Source organism: Arctopsyche grandis, chromosome 11 (assembly GCF_051622035.1).
Source record: "Arctopsyche grandis isolate Sample6627 chromosome 11, ASM5162203v2, whole genome shotgun sequence".
In the NCBI taxonomy this organism is placed as follows: domain Eukaryota; kingdom Metazoa; phylum Arthropoda; class Insecta; order Trichoptera; family Hydropsychidae; genus Arctopsyche; species Arctopsyche grandis.
In genome coordinates this window covers 6,392,578-6,413,383 of record NC_135365.1, presented here as the reverse complement: position 1 = coordinate 6,413,383, position 20,806 = coordinate 6,392,578, and the positions used below count along the sequence as shown (strand labels likewise).

The window sequence follows — 20,806 nt, the reverse complement described above, 5'->3', positions numbered from 1 at the left end:
GGTAATTTATTGTTCTTCACCCGTCGGCCAGCCAGCTCCAAATGAACCACGGTCCAAAACCGCCCAATATTTATACCCAAGCGTGTACTCTCAGAGAGATCATTGGTTGATGGATCGCGAGAGCATATTGGTTGTTGCGTACTGCTTGCTTAGGGCGAAATCACACAAGGAAGAACGGCATGTCGGGTGCTTGGCTCCCCGATGTGGGGGGTCTCCTACATTTCTTCAAATATGGGATACACCGTTATCGATCACTGTCAAGCAAGGATAAATACAATGATACAATTTTACCAAAAACACTCCAGGGGGGGTGATTTTGGGACGGTGTGTGCTGGGCGTTCCATGAATATGTGCAAGGCATTCCACATTTTTTTCGCATGTTCAAAAATGTGCCACGTTCATCGCTGTGTATTTTCGCCCTTATACGCCGAGGCCTTTTTGAGATGAGGTGATTGGTGCTAGTGAACCAATAGTTGACAAGCGCCACTCACCTAATATCTAAGTTAAATTATGTTTAATTTTTCGTTCGCTCCGTGGCATAGGAAAATCTGCTTTAAAGTTCATTTAAATGATATTTGAATATAGTTTTCTTTAAAAAAATAAAATCTTCTTAAAAAAAAAAGCACTGCATACATATAATATGTATTTATAACTTGTTTTTAGAAAGATAAGTTCGGTTAACCCTTCTATAACGCGCAATATTTTTATTTTCGGTTAACAGATCGAGAGCGCTATAGACGGATTGACTATATACTAAGTGGTTAGCACGTAATTCTACGGTTGACGGTCGAACACACGAGCAAGCGTTACTCACCTTTTAATAATAAAATAAAAAAGTCCTCTTAATTGTAATAGTAAGTGAAACGTAAAGGAGGTTTGTAAAAAATAAACAAATTCACACAATAAATCCCGACGACTATAGTGCGAATTTTTACTGACCACAACACATAATTGGCCGGTGTATATGTTACAGTTGAAGTGTATCTTCCAGTTGTAGTATATTTTGACTAGTTGGAATATATTCCATCTAACCTGGTACCAACTACCGTCATAGTGTGAATTGTATTTTTAGTTGTAATATGTATATTTTGACTACTTGGAATATATTCCAACTGATCAAAATATATTACAACTGAAAATACAGTTCAACTATAAGTTAGTACTAGGTAAGATGGAGAGATTAAGTTTTCGTGAAAACGTCACTCGACTAGTACATTGAGTTGGAAAGTAAAACTTTTGTTTTGAACACATTCTTTGAGTTATCGTAATATGGTACTCATTACTAAAGGCCGGATAACCAAGGTGCCGTCTTGAAAAAAACGGACCCATAGGGTGCTGCGTATTGTTCATTGCATTGTTAAAGGTTCGCCGAACGTTTTTTTTTTTTTGGACTCCAGCTTTGTAAATATAGCTAAACCGCCCCAATTCCTGGAAAAAGCACTGTGTCTATCCGGTGTCTACTCATTACTAGAGATCGGCGACGAGGATGATTTTATGCACAAAAAATAGTGCACTATTGTCAATTACTATTGTCCTACAACGCAAAAGAGCAAAAAAAGGGTTGACAATAGTGAACCATTTTTTGTGCATTATTGAATTCTAAATCATTCGTAACTTTATAAACTATTAGTTTAGTAAAAATATATATTAGAGCCTATAATGCAAATTTTATAAGATATAGTGTGAAAAAGATAAAGTTATAGGCGATGAAACAATTAAAATCTAACAAAACGAGTGGGGGGGGGGGGGGAAGTCAAACATATAAGGCTACTGGCTAATGGCAAAACATTAGCTATCACCGTCACCAAAATTTTTGGATTCTTAAACGTGTTTATTACGATTATATTTCACCATCGAACTAGCGAAAGCACCCGAAATCTCTATCGGCGGCCAGACCTCGCAAGATGGCAAAATTGCAAAGTGATCGAGAGAATGTAGGAATTTTGTCAGACCGATTGGCGAAGTGAAGCTAATAAAAACCTTGTAAAGTTGTAATAAAAAAAAAATCTAAACTGTCAAAACTCAATGCCATATTACAACTAGCGCACATTGTTAAAAGTGTAATTGCGCTTTAGAGATATGATTTACTAGTTGAATGATATTCGAATATGGATGACCTAAAACGCAAGTTTGAATATATTTCAACTGAAAATACACTTCGACTGTAACACGTACATATATAGTAATCGGATTTTAAAGTTATAAATTAAAACACACTGCAATCGATCATTACTGGACTCGACCATCATCACGGGAGCACAAGGCTATGTTAATTTTGTTCCGAAAATATTCGACCAACTGTTATAAACAAAACAAAACGATTAAAATTATCAAAACAAAATGGCGTCAAATAAAATTTCAGAAAAACTTTCCATCCCCTTATTTGTGTATTTTTTCTCGATAACAATTTGTAAAAAAAAATCTAATTATTACAAGAAAACTTTATAAAAAGACGTATAACATTAGAACTAATATCTAATATATAATTTTCGAAGGAGACTTTGTATGTACATATGTATTAGGTAAGTTTTGGTTCGTAGAATCCGTGCCGTTTAATAAAAACAAAACAAATGAATATTGAAATAAATTTCAATAAAATAACACTATTCAAATATATTTAATAAAATGTTTAAGCCATGTTTAAGCGGTTTACATTTCAAATGCCGAGCGAAGCCGGGTAAAACCACTAGTACATAATAATAAAGGAGTGTCAAAAATGATTCCGAGTATTATTGACCTACATAGTACATACATATTGTGCACAGTACAGATGTAAACGGAGCGCGCTCCATCTAGCGGCGCGCGCCACAAACACAAACGCCAAACGTCAAAACATTACAACCGCGCTGAAAAACAAATGAGTTCACATTTTCCACGCGAGTGAAATATTTCAAAAACAAAACGGCCGATCCGACAGACGGCGGAAACACACGAGAGGATGAAACTTGAAACTTGAAACGTGAAAAGTGAAAAGTGACTGACCCTTTCTAGTCGCTGGAAGTACTGCCTTAGGAAGACGACGGGGTTAGCCGGGCGGCTGACGCACAGCTGCACGATGCAGTCCTTGAGCAGCAGCTGGATGTTGTGGCCCTGGATGTAGGCCTCGCACTCGCGCAGCCCCTGCTCCTCCTCCATGCCGGAGGCCATCTTAGCGGAGAAGCGGGGGTGAGGGCGGCGGGGGCGGCGGGGGCGGCGGGGGGCGGCCGCTCACTGGCACATGGCTTCGGTGGCTTTTGCTTTGGCTTTGGCTTTGGCTTCGGCGATGGCAATGACACTCGACACTCGACACTCGACACTCGACACTCGCCCCACCGTCACACCCACTATTTCGTCTCAGACGAGACGTTCCGTTAACCTCAGACCCGCAGTAGGACAATATACGCTCGCCTGTCATTCATCGCGGCGCAGCGGCGGCCTGCTTTATCGACCGCGCGGCAGGCCACTACACTGCCGACCGGTACTACGGCGCTCTGCTTGATCTTCACCTGTCAAAACAAATGAATGTCAAAAACACGCCGGCCAAAAAACGTACGATTCGAAACTATGACCAAAATTGCAAAATTCCTGAATAAAATGTTTCAAATAAATAATGGACTTTTATTGATAAATATATTTTAATTTTTCGAATGTGAGCTTTCAGGAATTTTCAAAGCTTTGTGAAACTGTTGATGATATAGTTTTCAGGAATATATCAAAACAAATAATAATCGCAAAGTGACCATTTTTTCTTTATCTATATACGTAGTGACAATAGATGAAGCTTTGTGATCATACGAAAATTTGAACTTGAGATTTGACTGATTCGAACTCAGAATCGATCATTGATCGTAGGACCGGAAGCGTGCTTTTTCCAGGAAACGTTTTCCAGAAGGTGTTTTGGGTCTTTTTTCCAGAAAACAGGCCAAACTACAAAGCTAAAGATCATAAAAAAAAGGTTCTTAATAAAAATGAACAAAGCACGACGAACAATGAACAATGAACGGCGCAAAGTTGGTCCGCTCTTTACTGATCACGTTTTCATCATCTAGAATGTACATATGTGTGTGTATATTTTTGAGATTTTTTGAACACCCTTCGTCCTATCGAACTGAAACTTAGTATCGGTTACTAAAATTCTGATCGATACAACGTAAAATTTTTTCAAATTTTTAAGTTGACCAGAAATGGTACCTCACCTATGTATAAAGGTGTCCTCTTTTTTTAAGTTCTTGAATTCAATTATCTCCCAAACTGCTAATCGAATCAGACTGAAAACTTATTACATATAATATAAATTATAAGTTTTCCACTATTATTATTGTTTCCTAAACCGGAAGGAGTACTTTCACTCTGAAGAATCAAGATTTTTTATGTTTTTCTCAGAAACCTTCTGGTTTATTGAACTGAAATTTCATATCTAGAAGGTTTAAGCTTAATATCAAATTATATAAAAAATTTGGTGAGCATCCGTCAACCAGAAGTGGCAGTTTACTCTTGTTCGATTTTTTTTCCACTATTTTTTCGACCCCTTTAACAGGTATGCTCTTCACGAGAACATTCAAGTTTAATCCTTGTATTTATGTGATGAAAATAAAAAAAATACTAAATTTAATAAACCGGGAGTGGGATATTTTCCTCTTAAAGTCAAAAATGTTGTGAAAAATATCCCTGAACTTATCGAGCTGAAATTTATATTTTTATTCTTTATTTACTAACTTAGAGTTGATAAGGTTATAGTCAGAATTTGTAAACCGGAAGTACTAATTTTTTTTAAAACTATTTCATTATTTAATTTTGACCTTTTAAATTATTTTTATTTTCTTGATATTTAATGTGTATAATATTTACCGTGATTTTATTCGGATTTCTGTTGGTCAAATCCGAATTTTTTATCTAGTAGGGGTAGCAACCCTAATCCTACTAGATAAAAAATTTCTGTTAGATAAAACATATGTACTGGTTTTACTTTACGATTTACCACAGATACCCAAAAAACTAGTACAAATGGTAATTTTACTTTTATATCGAGCTACTGCTGAATTGCTCAATATTGCTCAAATAGACATATTATTTTTAAAAATAGAATAAAACTAACTATTTCAGAAAATAGTATATATGAAAGCCCCTCAGATCTCAGGCTCTAACCCTTTCTAAAAACCATCTACTGTGTAATCTCAATATATGAGTTAGTATGCCAAATTTAGTAGCTCTAAGTTTCTTGAAAACTGTTAACTCAAATTGATTTTTAATACAAAAATCTTTCTAAAATAAAAATCACTATTAAAATAAATAAATCGAAGGAAAATAAATAAACTAGCAAATTTCTATGATCTCTCACCAGTTTGCTAAACTTTTCCAAAGAGATGATTTCAAGAACAATTTTTGTAACATGTAATATTTCATGGTCATAAACCATGGGATCTTATTTTCAATAGTACATTCAATATAATATAATATCATTAGAACGTTGATAACTTTTAAACATTAGTTATAACACAAATTGTTTGATTTTGATGCAAAGTCCTAACAAGTTTGTATATGTATATTAAATTTAGATATAAAATAAAACACCATTATTCTTTTGAATCGTGGATGTATATTAAATAGCAACAATTTATTACACACTTAAATATAAAACAGTGGAATCTTTACAGACATATATGTATATGTATATTATATTATTACAGATTGTTACTACAAATACACAATTGATCCAATACAAAGAGCGATTTGCAAATGTATCGTCTGCGTGTAAAATAGAAAGATATGTTCAAGTGGAGTACGTTTTGAAACACGGACATTTGATTGCATTGTGTTCCGTTCATTCGTTTGAAAGTGTGGATAAAATTTATATATACATATATAAAACCCTATTAATCAGACACAACGAGTAATAAAAATTTGCAAAACTTCAATCTCTATCAAAATTAAAGCATGTTATTGATGACACAAATCTCTTTGAATTATATAATAGTTAATAAAAATTGCTATTATTATAAGTATAAATTATATATATATTTTTTTTTTTAATCAATATCATCAGGCAAGAAAGTTTAATATACTTATTTGTACTAAATAAATGATTTTCTAACACAATGACATCTAATTTGATACGAAAAGATATTTTCAGGCTTTTTAAATAATATTAGAGAAATTGCTCACTCCAGAATAATGCAATTAAATATGACACATTCTATAAATAAATAATTTTAAATACCATAAAACTATATCTAATAATCTCTTAATGAGTAATTTTTAATCTAAAGAAAACAGAATTATCACTTCATTTATACTAAACACATGTAAGTATTCAAGTATTTTTTTTTTTATATTCTTATTTTCAACACAATTTCAGGAATTAAATCTAAAATTTTAAAACATTGAACAGTCTTACGAAAAATATCACATATTCTTCAGTGAAACAATCAACGCACTTTGATCCCTATGATTGTATTTCCCTATGACTCAAACAGTTACATATTTTTTTAAGAATACACTCTCACTTCAACATTTTAGAATAATTTACTATACCATTGCGCTGAAGAACTATCATACAATTTATAATGTCGACATCGAAATCAAATCAACGCGCTCATTCATACAGAATGTAAATAGAACATACATATTGGCAATAATTAAGACCACAGCTTTCAATAGAATTTTAGGCACTCCAGTTTAATGATGCGAAACAGCTTCATATAGCTTAGGCAGCTCGGCCTCCAATCGTACTATCCTAACCGTGGATCTCAGCTTCCAATCCACATCACATTTAATAACATCGCTTGTGTACTCTTCCAAAGATGCCGTCTCCGTACAAACAAAACTAGTAAGGTAAGTTATCAATTCTTGAGAACCGTCCCCGTCCAAATCAGCTATCAGCAGAGAATTCTCTTGGAAGCTCATATCTGGCTGACATATTACATCAGACTTATCCATCGAACACATTTGTATTATATCACTCTGGCTGGCGTTTACAATATGAATATCCGTAGCGTTGAACGTAACGAGTACTACTCTTTCTGTCAAATGATTCAAAGTTATGTTCTCATTGGTTTTGTATTTAAAATCGTGTCCTCTCTTTGGGCGCTTTCCATTTTTATCGTCATGCTCATCTGAAAATACATTCTGAAAAATGCTGTAAGTACTTGTATCAACGTTTCGATCGTATCTATTTGTATTCTTTATGCCGACGTTCCACTGCCAAAACTTCAGTACAAAACCAGCAATACGATTCTTCATCATGCTATTATTGAACACTAATGTCGCCGGTACCATTCCATAAACCCTAGCCGCACTATACTCCCAAGATATATTATCTTTACCACTCCTCTCATCAATTAACTGCACAGTAACTTTGCAATTCTTTGGACAGTGTCCTCGGTTTTCCACTATCAACTTTCTGCCATCTATGGAATATATGTTCCGTTGATTCTCCGTTTCTTTTCTTTGACCGAACACTTGATGTTGCTTTGCAACTATCCAACTATCCCATTTCAAAGAATAAGGCTTATTTGTGATACTCTTGAATAGCTCAGATAGAGTTATAACTCTTAAAGATTCAGATAAACTTGTATTGTTCTTGCATGTAAAACTTACTATACGATCTTTGTCGATCTGTAATTTATTTATCGACATGCATTCTGATATGATCAACGGTGTTCCAATGACGCTTCCTCTATAACCTGATATGAGGATCAGAGCATTGTGGTTTTTGCTATCGTATGGAGTACAAGAAGCCAACATGTCGCTCACTCCATCACCATCTACATCCATTAAGACCAGAGGGAAATCCACAGCGGCAAATAGTTTATTGCTATCATCGTGATTGTGCAAGTACCAGATGATTGTGCCAGTTACTGGATTAAATGTTGCAAACAGACCTTCATTGCCAACAACAATGCAATCTTTAATATCATCTTTATCCACATCAATCAGTGAACAATCCACGTCTGTAGGTAGCCGAGGCTGTCGTATGAACCAACCGACTTTTCCAGAATTACCCACAATCAAAATTATGCCATTATCGCTCGAAGATCGCACACCTTCAGAGTGCACAGGATTGATAACATCACCTCGGAACAGTAGTACTAGATTTTTATCCCTTCCGGGTGCTCCGTCAACGACACTTATAGCACCCTTCAGCTCGATATCATGATATGGATTCTCCCAACTAGATTTTTTCAGTTTAACCGAGTTAGAAACAGAACACTGTCCAAATTCTGAACAAGGCAATACCCACAGAAATATAATCACAGTCAAGAAACAAACAAATATCGACAAGACAAAAAAGAATTTTCTCAGAATGGACATGCGTTCAGGGATTTTGTCATCCTGTAAAATGCTAACACTCTCAATATTGGAATCCATGCCCATGATTGCGTACCCATTTTGATCGTCCATTTCTTCAGATGGTGGAAAGTGCTGAAACGATGACAAGCCGTTCTTCATGATTTTGTCTCGCTGAAACTTTTCTATTGAATGCATTTGATTTCTGTTCACTGATAGTGAATTGTGCAGTTCTTCTTCTGACTCGGAGTCAGTTAAATTTTGCGGTAGTGGTGTGTATATTCTTTGTCCCGCTCCTGTAGAAGACATAATCACAGTGTGTACATAAAAAGAAATCAATACGATTAACAAACGCTTTTATACACAACATGGAGCAAATGGTATGCAGTTTTTAAAGCCTTCACTTGTGTGTTTAATTGATTACAGAATTCTTATCTCTATTTATTTTATGTTAGAGGAGAACAATGAACTATATCATTTCGATTTGCCTTTAAAAAGCAAAATGTCAAACGGAGCTGCCGACTACACTTGATAGAAGAAAATCAATACTTTCACCCAAATATCATACTTGCATACATGTTTTCCCTTGAGCAATACATTATTATTATTCACAACAATAAAAATTAATTAATACTAAATTACTTTACACATAAATGATACAATTTTTAAAATTATATTTCTGAAAAACATACTTTCAGATAAAAATGCAAAATAAAGTATTTTTTCTAAAAATGAGCACTGTGATTTTTTTCTGTTTATTTTTTCAATTTCATTTAGTCTCACGAAGCAGTTGTAATAAATAAACAAATCGGGTCTACTCTGTTCAACCAACTCTCATTTTCTCTACTGATTTCCAAATTTCTTTAAAAATGTTTTTTTTTTGTGAACATGTATGTAATATCTTTATATTATAATTTTTATATTTATAATCATTCATTGACTTTTAAGCTTAAATACACCTTAAAAATACGTTTTAAAATCAATTCTTACTATATATTTTTAATACACCGTAAAATAAGTATTTCAGTGTGTAAAACGTTTTTTTTATCCTTAATACCAAGCAAACGAGAAATTTAAAAATTCGTCGAATCGAGTTAAGATTAAGACTAAAGGATTATAGCGCCCACAGGTCAGTACTTATGCAGTGCCAGTTTTAGGGGGAGGCTGGGACGGGCGGCGCCCGAGGGCGCCAAATAAATTAGGGCACCGCTCGATGCGTTAAAGGCGTTTTAAATTTTAAAATTAGAGTGCCAAAAGCCATACAAAATTTTAGATTAGAACGCCAAAGGCGAAATTTTTTTCTAAGGGTGCTTAGAAAAAATTGCCCGAGGGCGCCATTGGGTGTAAGGCCGGCACTGTACTTATGTGACGACACTTGACAATCAGGTAATGTTTTGATTTGAACAAATGTTCTACGATTAGACTATGACCTAGTAGAGAAGACAAGTTTCATATATCATATATAACTACATACATATATCGTGACGGACGTGAATTATTACAACGAAAACGGTAAACGGATTATTGCGCAAATTGCGATCGCACGCACGAAAAATATAGCGAATACCATAGAAGTAGAATACATAGAATGGTCATTGTTAACAGAAGTATCGTCTAAAAGCGAGCCATCGTAGAGAGAGTCGGAAAGTCAGAAGAGAGACGAAGTTTAACAAACAATAAACAAACTCTGCCGCGCAGAGTTTTTGTAGCAACATTTTTGGAGGCTGAGAGCGATGCTATGCATTCTACTTCTATGGCGAATACGGAATATCTGACACCCGAGTTCTCGTTAGTAACATATTTCGATTGATGGAGTTCTTGGGTGCCAGATATTCCGTAACGGAGATTTTAGTGACGTGCACGAGATCGCTTTTTGCGGAATACTCACCGAACCAACGAAAACAAATGGATGAACAATTACATAAAATTATTACATTAAAAGACTAGTATTAAATAAATCTGAACACAAAAAAAAATTTTGTAACTAATTTTAAAAGTATTTGGTTTTTAATGGACCTTTCAAACGGTAAATGGATTATTTGTCACATTGCCATCGCCCAAAAGACAATTTTTGCCATGAAAATCGCGAATTCGGAATATTTGGCACTCGAGTTTTCGTTAATATGATAGTTATCGTTAGTAGGATGGACTTTTTGGCTGCCAGATGTTCCATTGTAGAGGTTTTAGTAACTTTTAGGGGAGCGCTTTGTGACCAATAATCACCGAACCCTTTCAAACAATTATTGATCCAATTCACCATTTCAACTTGTGGTCAAATATACTGTTTCTTAGACCAAAGCAATTTTGACAGCTACTGTCATAATTAGCGGTCAACTGTTTTCTCATCGTCAATCCGTTTTTACTACAATTGAACCGTCTGATATTATTAATTTTAAGAACTTTTGCATAAATTCATGTGAATCAGTCAAATTGAATAGTCACAACCATTCCTGTAACGTCATAAACCACAATCTGTTTTTAAATATTTATTTTATTTTACACCCGAAACACTGATAGAACTGATTATAAAAATGATCTGATAAAAAAACAAATTGAGAGGCAAGTTTAACCGACTCAACTTAAACACAAATTATAAAACTTTTTACTCAACCGACACATTCAATATTTTTCAGGCATTGTTCAGTCTCATCAATATCAAAATCAACATGGACAAACTCACGCTAATATCGGGCACATTATTTTTAGTCGCCGACATATTCGCCATCGTCAGCTTGGCGATGCCCGACTGGATCATCTCAGACGTCGGCGGTACATATATAAGACTCGATCGAAATCAAACTATGTAAGAAAGCACCTTCAAACCGAAATATATGCATATACTTACAGGCGATACACGACTCGGACTGATGTGGACTTGCTTAACGTTGTACAACCGGCCTCAAGTTTGCTTCACCCCAGAACTGCAAATAGAGTGGCTGATCACGCTCATCTGTATATTTGTCGGATGCATCTGCATCACAACTACGATCATTCTATTGGTATCGAGTTACTGGGACAGAAATGTAATTCCGTACGCAAGATGGGTGGGATTCATAGCATGTAATAAAACTCTCTTATGATTGTGAAATAAAACTCGCTTATGTGTATTATATAATTGTGTGTGCTTTCAGTGGTGTTGTTCTGCCTGGCCGCGGTGATCTTTCCGATGGGATTTCGAGTGGTCGAGATCGGCGGCCAGCGATACCAGCTGCCGAACAGTCACCAAGTGGGCTTATCGTATATACTGTTCATGCTGTCGCTGTGGATTACAGTCATGTCCGAGCTGTTCGCGGGCAAAGTCTGCTTGCCCCGATTTTAGCATTTTATCCCCATTGTTATCATATGCTTCGAATGTTTCGGGACTGCATCCTTCGCCACGTTCGAAGATGTGCTCGTTCCCGAGGCAGGTCGGCGTGCATAATTGCATGCCGTCTCAGCATTATGATTTCAACGCGTCTCAGCATTATGATGTGCAAGTTTTCTAAACCACTGTACATACATACACATACATCAACGTAGAATAGTTATTGAAAAAGACGTTAGTTAGTTAGAGTTTCCGATAATTTCTATCTTTTCTCTTGCATTCCATACTTTTTAATGATAACGTATTTATTGTATTATTTTGTAAACATTTTCTGTATATAATTGTTAAGTTTTATATTTCTATATATATATATATTGTATGTGTTGCATTCCGTCGATGTCTAGCTACAAATGCGTTTCAATAATGGCGTATATAAGGATGTATCATTCACTAAGAAGACCGTTTATTTAAATGTTTTATAAGAGAAATGAATCATGCGTATTATTTGTATAATAGATTTTTAAAAAATAATGAAATATTAGACGTACATATACATATATACATATAAGAATGAATCTTTTACTAAGAAATCTGTTTACCTAAATGTTTTATATAAGATATTGACTCGAATGTATTATTTTATAACTTAAGTTGGTTTAAATAAATGAATGTTAACACTTATCGACATTGTTATGAATTTCGTGAACGACAGTTAGAATGATGAATGATGAGATTTTTTTTTCTATCTATAATTGATACTAAAAAATTTACAACGATGACTATTTAATATATTTCAGTATAAAATAATATACATTATGGATATTACATTTATTTATTAAAATAATTTTACATATACATATCACTATATCGACCAACCGTATCAATTTCAATAATATTTAAATATATAAAAAAAAATATATCACATAAAAATTTTTTTTCACCACAGATAAATAAAACAGAATGTTGAAAAAGAGAGAGCGTTTGATCTAAATTTCGTATAAATATTAAACTACTATAAAGTTTTTTTCTCTTTTTTTGTATGACTTTTTCCATCATTTTGTTATGATTTTGAAGTTGGTCAAAATTAGCGAATTTATCTTATTACACAGTACAAATTTGAAACTAAAACTAATGAGAAGAAACTTTTTGGATTTTCCATTTTGCATTTTTTTTTTCAATATTACCAATCTAGTAATATTTTTACATTTTTATTATTATATTATGCTAATACAGTTACCTGTAAGAATTACATCTTAGTAAATTTATACATATACAACGAATAATGCATTTATTTTATTTTCATTTTTCTTTTTTTTTTCTTTTTCATTTATAAACTGCATTCTAATAAATCCAGTGAACCGAATAAACGCCGGAACTTCCATCCGAATTCACAAATCTCCAAATAATGTATAAAATAAACATTCATCTCTAAAAATACTACGAGTTTGCGCCAAACCGTCGGAGCCACTGTTCGGTTTTGCAGAAAAGTGAACAGCATCCCCGCCGCTTCGGCGAATCCCGATTCTAAATACATTTAAACGTACAAACGTTTCAAGCCTAATTGAAATAATGATATAAACCATGCTGCGGTTTACCATTTCCATAATCTCTAAGTACGGCGATCGCGTCGTTCTTGTCCTCGTCGGGTTTCGGAGTGTTCTGTCTGAGGACGCTGGCGTACGTCGTACTATCACTGTCTATACTATCCAAGGTTCCGTTCAGTGAACGCGAGTAGTCAGAGTTGATTTGAGATTGCATACGCTGTTGAGCTGGCATCGCCGCGCTGAGGATACGATAGTCGGTTATACCCATGCCGCCATTCATCATCGGCCGATCGGGCATTGGGATGGTATTGTGTTGGTTCAGCATTGACGGTTCGGCTTGCTGGAGGCTGAAGGCTCGCGCGTAGCCGGCAAACGCTCCCGTCGAGGAATTCTGCTTGTCTAAGTTGTCGAGCAACCCTTGCGAGAGTGACGCTTCGTTCTGATTCATGACGCTCTTCGGTGGCGCAGCTTGTCTCCGATACAACGGAATTGACTGCGTAGACGGATTGTTAGTTTGCCACGGCACTTCCAACGTATCGTTAACGGCATAATTCCTCGAATTGAAAACTTTCTCATCGCGTTGATTTGTATTTTGATTGTACACGTTGTTGGGGATGACCACTGAGGATTCAAAGTCTCGTATGAACGGTTTGTTGTTGACGTATTGGTTAGTCATAGCATCGTGTTTGACCTCGTTCAAAGACCAAAGCCGTTCGCTTTCAGTCGGCGGTAATAACCCGTGTCCATTCGGTATATTATAATTAGTAAAGTGTTGATTGTTTTGTATGTTCTTATCCGGAAATATATTTTCAGTGTTTCTAGGGCATTCGTTCGATACGAGATAGTTGTCAAATTGAGATCCAGGTGGTTTCATCGTCTGTGGCGGCACCAGCCTCCTCTGTACAATGTCCATAAACTTGGTGGCCCGTTCTGTCGCCTGCGAGTCGAGCAGTTGCTGCTGGTACCACCGAAATTGGAGGTCCGGATTATCGCACATGTCCTGGTAGTTGGCGTTCGCGATTAAAATATCCCTAATGCCTTGATTAACGGGTGGGGTCTTTTCGGGGAAGTGAATGTTGGGCAGGAATTGAATCTGTTCCTTTTCCTTGGCCAGACTCAACGCGTTGGCGTCTTGGTATTTGTTAATATTAGTCGGGTAGGATATCCGCTCAGGTGGCATATTTATCGGCGCGTTCCTCATGAAATTCGGAGTCATCATATCGTTGGAGAGGAAGTTTTCGTTGACTACGGGCGAAGTCTCGGGACTGAGCCGCGGCTGGGACGCCGGCATCGGAAGGAACGTCTGAGACTTTGGAGGAATTATTTGAGATGTAAGCATGTGCGGAGATCCCGTATATCGAGACGACACCACTCTGTGCATATTTCGCATGGGTGGCTGTTGGTTTAAATCCACAGGTTTCTTTTGCTGTTGTTGTTGTTGTTGTTGCTGCTGTTGTTGTTGCTGCTGTTGTTGTTGTTGTTGTTGTTGTTGTTGTTGTTGTTGCTGCTGTTGTTGTTGCTGTTGTTGTTGCTGTTGTTGTTGTTGCTGCTGTTGTTGTTGCTGCTGTTGTTGTTGCTGTTGCTGTTGTTGTTGTTGTTGTTGTTGTTGTTGCTGTTGCTGTTGTTGCTTTAGAGACCAAGTGGGAGTGGTGGGATCGTTCGGTGATGACAATGGAAACGTATTAGCGTTCCATGGATTGATCGTAGTGTTCACTTGATGAGGCGGAGGGATATTCGATATTGGAACGGGAGGTGGAGGAGGAATTGGGGCTCTCGGAAGTGAGAAGACGTTAGCTCCGTGTGGTTGCTGCTGATTATTTCCGCCTGGGAAGTAAAACAGAGGGTACGGAATCAACGGAGCGTTGGCTGAATTGATGATTGGTGGAATTTGAGTGGAATTCGTCGGCCGAATATTTCCAGCGTTCATTTGCGAGATGGGCAGTGAGATGTTCAATGGCGCCTGCACCAACGGAGGCCCCGTTACTTCGTTCAATTGCAGTTTAATGTAGGCTTCGGGTTGTAGAGCGCGCGGTACGAACTCGGGCGCTAGTGGATTTAAAGTGTACGTCTTTTTTAATTCTACCCCGTCTAGTTGAGATCGCAGCAAAGCCCATGTGATTCCGAACAGGCTGCTGTTTTCGTTACACGTGCTGATGAAACGCTCCCATACTTTTCTACACCTGCCGATGGAGCAGAGGGCCACGGGATCGCCGACGACCGCTACCATGCTTTGGGCGCGCGTGATAGCCGTGTTTAAAAGCTTCCGATTCGAAAGGAATCCATAGTCGAGTTCGGCAGCAGCTTGACAAGTCCGCCTCGTCCGAACGGTAGATAAAAATACAGCTCGGAATTGTTTGCCTTGAACGTTCAAAACTCTCTCGACTGATATCCCACCCATTCTCCTCTTACGCAGCTCGGAACGTATGCGGAATACCTGGTCGGCGTACGGAGTCATAATCCCAATGCTCTGCTCATCTATTTTCCCCCACGCTGCAGGCCAATTACAGCGTAGTTCATTGACGCGTTCGACGACTTCGTAAACCTCACTGTTGTTATAGAAAGCCGTCGAGTTCTGATCTTGGACGTCTTCTCCTCGCGTCGTGAAAAAAGTTAACGGATAGAATTTCTCATGTCGTGGCTGTTTACCGCTGGCGATAAGCATCTGCTCGTAGAACAATTCCGACGTGAAACCGATGATAGCTTCGTGCGCTCTGTAATTTTCGCACAGGAGAATTTTACAAGGAAAACTCGCCGGATAGTGTTCATATAACCGTTCTAGAAGGGAAATATGTAAATTTCTCTCTTTCGCAAACTGTGAAAACAGCTCTGGACTGAGCTGCATGTGATCACCGGCCAAGACGATTCGCGTTGTCGGTGTGGCCATCGCCAACGGCATCAGAGCTTCGCTTTCCATAGCTTGTGCAGCTTCATCGAGCAGAATATGTGTGAAATATCCTAAAAATTACACACATACGCATAATTTATTTATATTTTAATAATGAACCACCATTAAAAAAATTCACAATTTTAATTAAAGTTAACCTTTTGGCAGGCCCAAAGTTGATAAATACATGGATATAGACAGAGTGACAACGACTATCCGGTGTTTTAACACATCTTCCAAAGTTGGCAGTTGAAAACTTCTAACTCCACCATTCATTTCGATTAGGCAATACTGCAAAAAACAAATACAAACAATTGAAATACGATCATACTATACTATATTATTCATTGGGTACGATTTAACTGTACATTGAGAAAAATACTTTAATGTCATCTGTCATTTTAATGCACATTTCATCCACTTTTTAAGTAGCAAATATTTTTTTCAATGATCAAAGCAAAATTTCTAATGCAATCTGTAACGTACAGAATTGCAATTTTTTGTATTGTACAGAAACTTTTTCAAACTGCTTTCTAAATGCACATTTAAATGGTTCCCTTATTTAATTACACCCCCAATAATGCCCAACTACATATAATACAGACGATTAGCGAAAATTAAACTCCAACTATCAAATAAATGCAAATTTTTCTTTTATATTCATATATTAATATTGTAAGACACCTTTAGATTATGAAAGGTTATCTATCATAGCAATAAAGTCAATCAACAATAACAAAAACGAGTCACAACTCGGAATCGTGAATAATCACCTGTTGAACCACTTCGTCGACGGTGGCTACCCATCTCTTATGATAATAAATCCTCAACGGTTTCGCATCGGTTATTCCCGCTTCCAACCACGGATGAAGATAGTCTTTTATATAGAGATCAGCGGCAGAGTTAGAGTGTGTACAAATTAAAATTTTCGAATCCGTTTTTAGAAGCAATTGTTTTATAGCCTGTGAACAAAAAAATTCCGATACATTCTCACAATTTAAACGTTGATATCAAACACATATATGTATATAGTGTATGGGCCTACTTGAGCTAGAGTATATGTTTTTCCAGTACCGAACGGACCGATGATCAAAATCGGCGGTATCGGCATTCCTACCGACGACGTTATAGCCAATACAGCCTCCTTTTGTTTAACGTTCAGCCTAAAATCTAATGTGTCGTCGTACTGTTGCTGAGCCGTCCAAGAGACGCTCGGCTCGACTAGCGTATCGGGAAATATTAATCTGTAATCTGTAATTCTATCTATAGCATAGTGCCACTCGCAATACGTCAACCGATTCAATTGAAATTGTATATCGGCGGCGAAGTCAGTGTCGGCTCTCATGCCCAATTCGTGCACGGAGATGGCGGAGAGTCGCAAGTAGATCATGTTTTTTCCTTTGTCCTCGATCAGGGATTCGTAGACGCGTCGGCGTGCGCCCGCTGCAGGTGGAGTTGACGAGCTCAACAGCACCGTGGTGCAGTTGTTGAGGATGAGCCGGCCGGCCGACGTGTCTTCGGACACGTCCTTGCCGAGCGTCAGCAGGGCGAAGAGTTCGCCCGAGTGGGCGTACTTCGCCGTGGACGTCGCCATGCCAGACGGAGCTAATAAATAACTAGGAGCTACTCTTAATCTACACGTGAGATTGTATCGCGCGACCTGTTCGCAGCGTGCCAACTCTTCCACCGACAGCAATTCGTGCATCCGAGTTCGGTAATTATTTTTCGTCAAGTTCCGCTCGGTCACGGTCGACTGCGTCAGACACAACGTGCTCGCCCTCGGCGCCAGATAAGCGTTCAACAGTTCCCGATCCCTATCGCAGGTCTCTTTACCATACGGTGTCGCTAGATCGGGATAGATAGGTGAGCTAAATGGCACTATGTCGGAGTTGTCGGTGTCCCATCGTTTGCTCGACGACAGGACCATCTCTTTTCGGATTTCTTTTATCTTGTCGGCGTCCGTAACGGGGACTACGTCCACACACAGGTGTTTGACGAGCACCGGCTCGGTGCCAAAGTCGAAGACGACCGACTGTCGGAACGTTCCGTAGATGTCCGTCGAGAAGGTGACCTTCACCCGGTGCTCTAGCGAGGGTATCCGTTCCGAATCCACTGGTTTGTCTAAGCTGACCGAAGTCCATTCTTGATCAGATTGTAATTCCGCCTCGATTGCTTTGTGTGCATCGCGTCCTTTTTTATTCGTCTTCGGCTCACCGGGAAGCACTTGCTTCAACGAGAAGTGATTCCGGTGAGCGTCTTGCAACAGAGCTACGGCTTTTAACAGTCGCTTCGTCTTTAAGACGAACGTCCATTCGCGTTTGCTGACTTTCGACGAGACCGTCGTTACCAAATCGGCCGAACAGTTCTCTTCGACGCCTTCTAATTTCTCCTTCATTACCTTTTCCGGAGACGTGGCCGATGACCATTTTTCCAAAATTTGTTCTGAAAACAAAATCAAATCATCAACGAACAATTCCTCCAATAGTACCGTTATCGAATACATCGCAACTGAATCAAAATTTGTGTCCGATTGATATTTTACCTGTGTAACTTTTTCCGTAAAGTTCTTTTTCGCAAGCTCTTTGCATCTTCATTTTTCGATATTCGAATCTAAACAATCATTTTCGATTAAAGACAAATTTCATGGAATTTGAATCGACATAATAAAGCAAGATACGAACCTTTCCTTCCATTCTGCAAGTTCTTCGGCACCGTGCGCCTCCACACATTGCGCTCCGTATCGACAAGTGTTATTATTATCCCAACTATCACACAGAGTATACGTATCTAAGGTGAAACCTCTCGGCGGAGCACGCCACTTCCAATCACGTCCTGAAACAAACATTATGTATCATTTATCTAATAAAAAAACATTCAATACATCTCATTGTCCTTAAATCAATTCATATTCAATACACCGATTACCACAATCGTTCTATTGTATTAGATAGCACATCAGTTCATACTTTTGTACGATAATCTGACCAATTCGTATACAATAGAAAAATATAAAATAGTGAAAACTCACACATCTTTACAGTGCTTTGTAAAACTAATTGTTCACGTTGTACAATTGCAACAGAAAGACCACTTGTGAGCGGTCAAAGTTATATACAATGAACTTTTCACTAAAAAACATTGCATCTACCTACAAATACACACAGAAAATAAAAAGCGGACATTGAATACTCTTTGTTTCCAAAACATTTGATATTTTTATTTGAAAAGCGAAATTCAAATCCAATGCATGGTTTACCTAACCTATTATGCACTTTGTACGAATCAACAACAATAAATAATCAGCATTTTGCCCACATGTAAACATTGAAGAATATAAGAATTTTATACGCCAAAAATTACTTTTTAGAAAGTTACATAAAATCCAAGCAGAAAATATTCGATAAAGTTTGCCGGTGTGATACATTATATGAACATTTAAACAAACTTTTCAATTTGTAATAATTTTTTATATGAATAAAAAACAGTAGGTAGGATTTTAACTAAAACTTGGCACACAAACATTTCGGTCTAATTATATTTATTTATATAAATACAAGGGGAAGGCGGCAAAGCCGATAGATCCATGGTTTGATTTATATACAAAAGAAAAACATTCATGACAATAAAAGATAAAAAAAAGAACATGAAAAATAAAAATAAAATATGTGGAATAGTAATATAGAAAACTGAATTGGAGTATAACCAACAACTCGAATAAACAAATATTGGATTTAGACACGGCGAGAAGTTTTGAAGTGAAAGTTTTGTTCTTTGTGAAATTTGACCCAGTTGAGTAGTTCAACATTGGGGATGTAATTTGAATTTGGGTATACCTTCATCGGACATGATGACTGTGTGATGTTGGCTGGTGGAGCAGTGAGCTCGGAGCGCGGCTCTGTCCGGGAAGGAGAGCGCGCAGTACGAGCACGACGGCTGCTGCTGCTGCTGCTGCAGCTGCAGCTGAAGGTGCTGCGGCTCCATGGCTGCGAGCTTCAGGGTCACCAGGTCCGAGCGGGGCTTCGCGCGGAGCTCCAGCCTCGGCGAGCGCGCCTACAGCTGGTGGGGTGGAGAGGGGGTGGTGAGGATGGTGAGGTGGGGGGAGGTGAGGGGAGGTGGTGAGGCGGTCGGCGCGGGTCGCACGTCAGCCGCCGACCGCTCGCATCTCGTCTCCGTCCAGAGCCTCGGTCTATTTCCAGGACATGGCTGCGGGGAGATGGCTTCGAAGGTGGAGGTGGAGGTGGAGGTGGAAGTGGCAGGTGGCAGCGGCGATGGCGAGTGAAGCCGCTCCAGCGTCCTCGGCTACGGAAACAGTACACTTACACCTACACCTACAGCTACAGCTTGCCTCTGGGTCGTAAGACTCCCTCTACCGCGGCCATGCTTACGCGCTACGTCAACACACTGTTCGCTTTCTTATGGCGCTGCCCCTCTCCTTTATAGCATTTTTTAGTTTTTTCCGTCCGCTTATTTGATTTTTCACCAAGCCTCCATGGGCGCCCGCAAGCGGGGTACAAGGGGGGCACTTGCCTCCCCCCCTGGATTGATTGAAAATAGTCAAATAATGTTACTTTTATTTTAAATCACTTCGTGTTAGCACAGCGGTTTCCAAACTTGATGCCACTACACCTCCCTACATTTTATTTTTTAATAGATATAATAATATAGACATGTTTTAAATAATAAACTTTTATTTAACCCTTTGGCTGCTACGAGGTTTTTCAATGTCCAAGCGAAAAATGCTAACATTTGTAATTATTTTGAAAAAAAATAAATATAATATTTTTTTTTACATACTTACTTCGCCGAACA

The 20,806-nt window shown here is 38.0% G+C and overlaps 4 protein-coding genes across 5 annotated transcripts in view; 1 reads left to right on the top strand and 3 right to left on the bottom strand.

The window, feature by feature from the left end:
* Window positions 1-3,521, bottom strand: part of Pka-R1 (protein kinase, cAMP-dependent, regulatory subunit type 1) — a 128,030-nt gene extending 124,509 nt beyond the window's left edge. The window contains exon 1 of one of the 2 annotated variants that reach the window (XM_077440783.1): window positions 2,983-3,521. In XM_077440783.1, the coding sequence (XP_077296909.1) occupies window positions 2,983-3,147 (165 nt within the window). In that variant the 5' untranslated portion in view covers window positions 3,148-3,521. The remainder of the gene's footprint in view (window positions 1-2,982) is intronic. The other variant, XM_077440784.1, reaches the window with a different exon arrangement.
* Window positions 3,522-6,654: 3,133 nt separating this feature from the next.
* LOC143918545 (uncharacterized) lies at window positions 6,655-8,574 on the bottom strand. The gene has a single exon (XM_077440483.1). The coding sequence runs from the start codon at window positions 8,572-8,574 to the stop codon at window positions 6,655-6,657; it is 1,920 nt and encodes a 639-aa protein (XP_077296609.1).
* A 1,981-nt stretch (window positions 8,575-10,555) lies between these two features.
* On the top strand, window positions 10,556-12,251 carry LOC143919476 (uncharacterized protein C16orf52 homolog A). Its single transcript, XM_077441822.1, has 4 exons — window positions 10,556-10,824; window positions 10,899-11,034; window positions 11,113-11,325; window positions 11,397-12,251. The coding sequence occupies exons 2-4, from the start codon at window positions 10,932-10,934 to the stop codon at window positions 11,582-11,584; spliced, it is 504 nt and encodes a 167-aa protein (XP_077297948.1). The 5' UTR covers window positions 10,556-10,824; window positions 10,899-10,931; the 3' UTR covers window positions 11,585-12,251.
* A 141-nt stretch (window positions 12,252-12,392) lies between these two features.
* Window positions 12,393-20,435, bottom strand: LOC143919474 (putative helicase with zinc finger domain). Its single transcript, XM_077441819.1, has 7 exons — window positions 19,831-20,435; window positions 18,679-18,829; window positions 18,540-18,607; window positions 17,043-18,439; window positions 16,771-16,959; window positions 16,156-16,288; window positions 12,393-16,068 (listed from the first exon to the last, which is right to left on the bottom strand). The coding sequence occupies exons 1-7, from the start codon at window positions 19,976-19,978 to the stop codon at window positions 13,127-13,129; spliced, it is 5,028 nt and encodes a 1,675-aa protein (XP_077297945.1). The 5' UTR covers window positions 19,979-20,435; the 3' UTR covers window positions 12,393-13,126.
* Window positions 20,436-20,806: the final 371 nt, after the last annotated feature.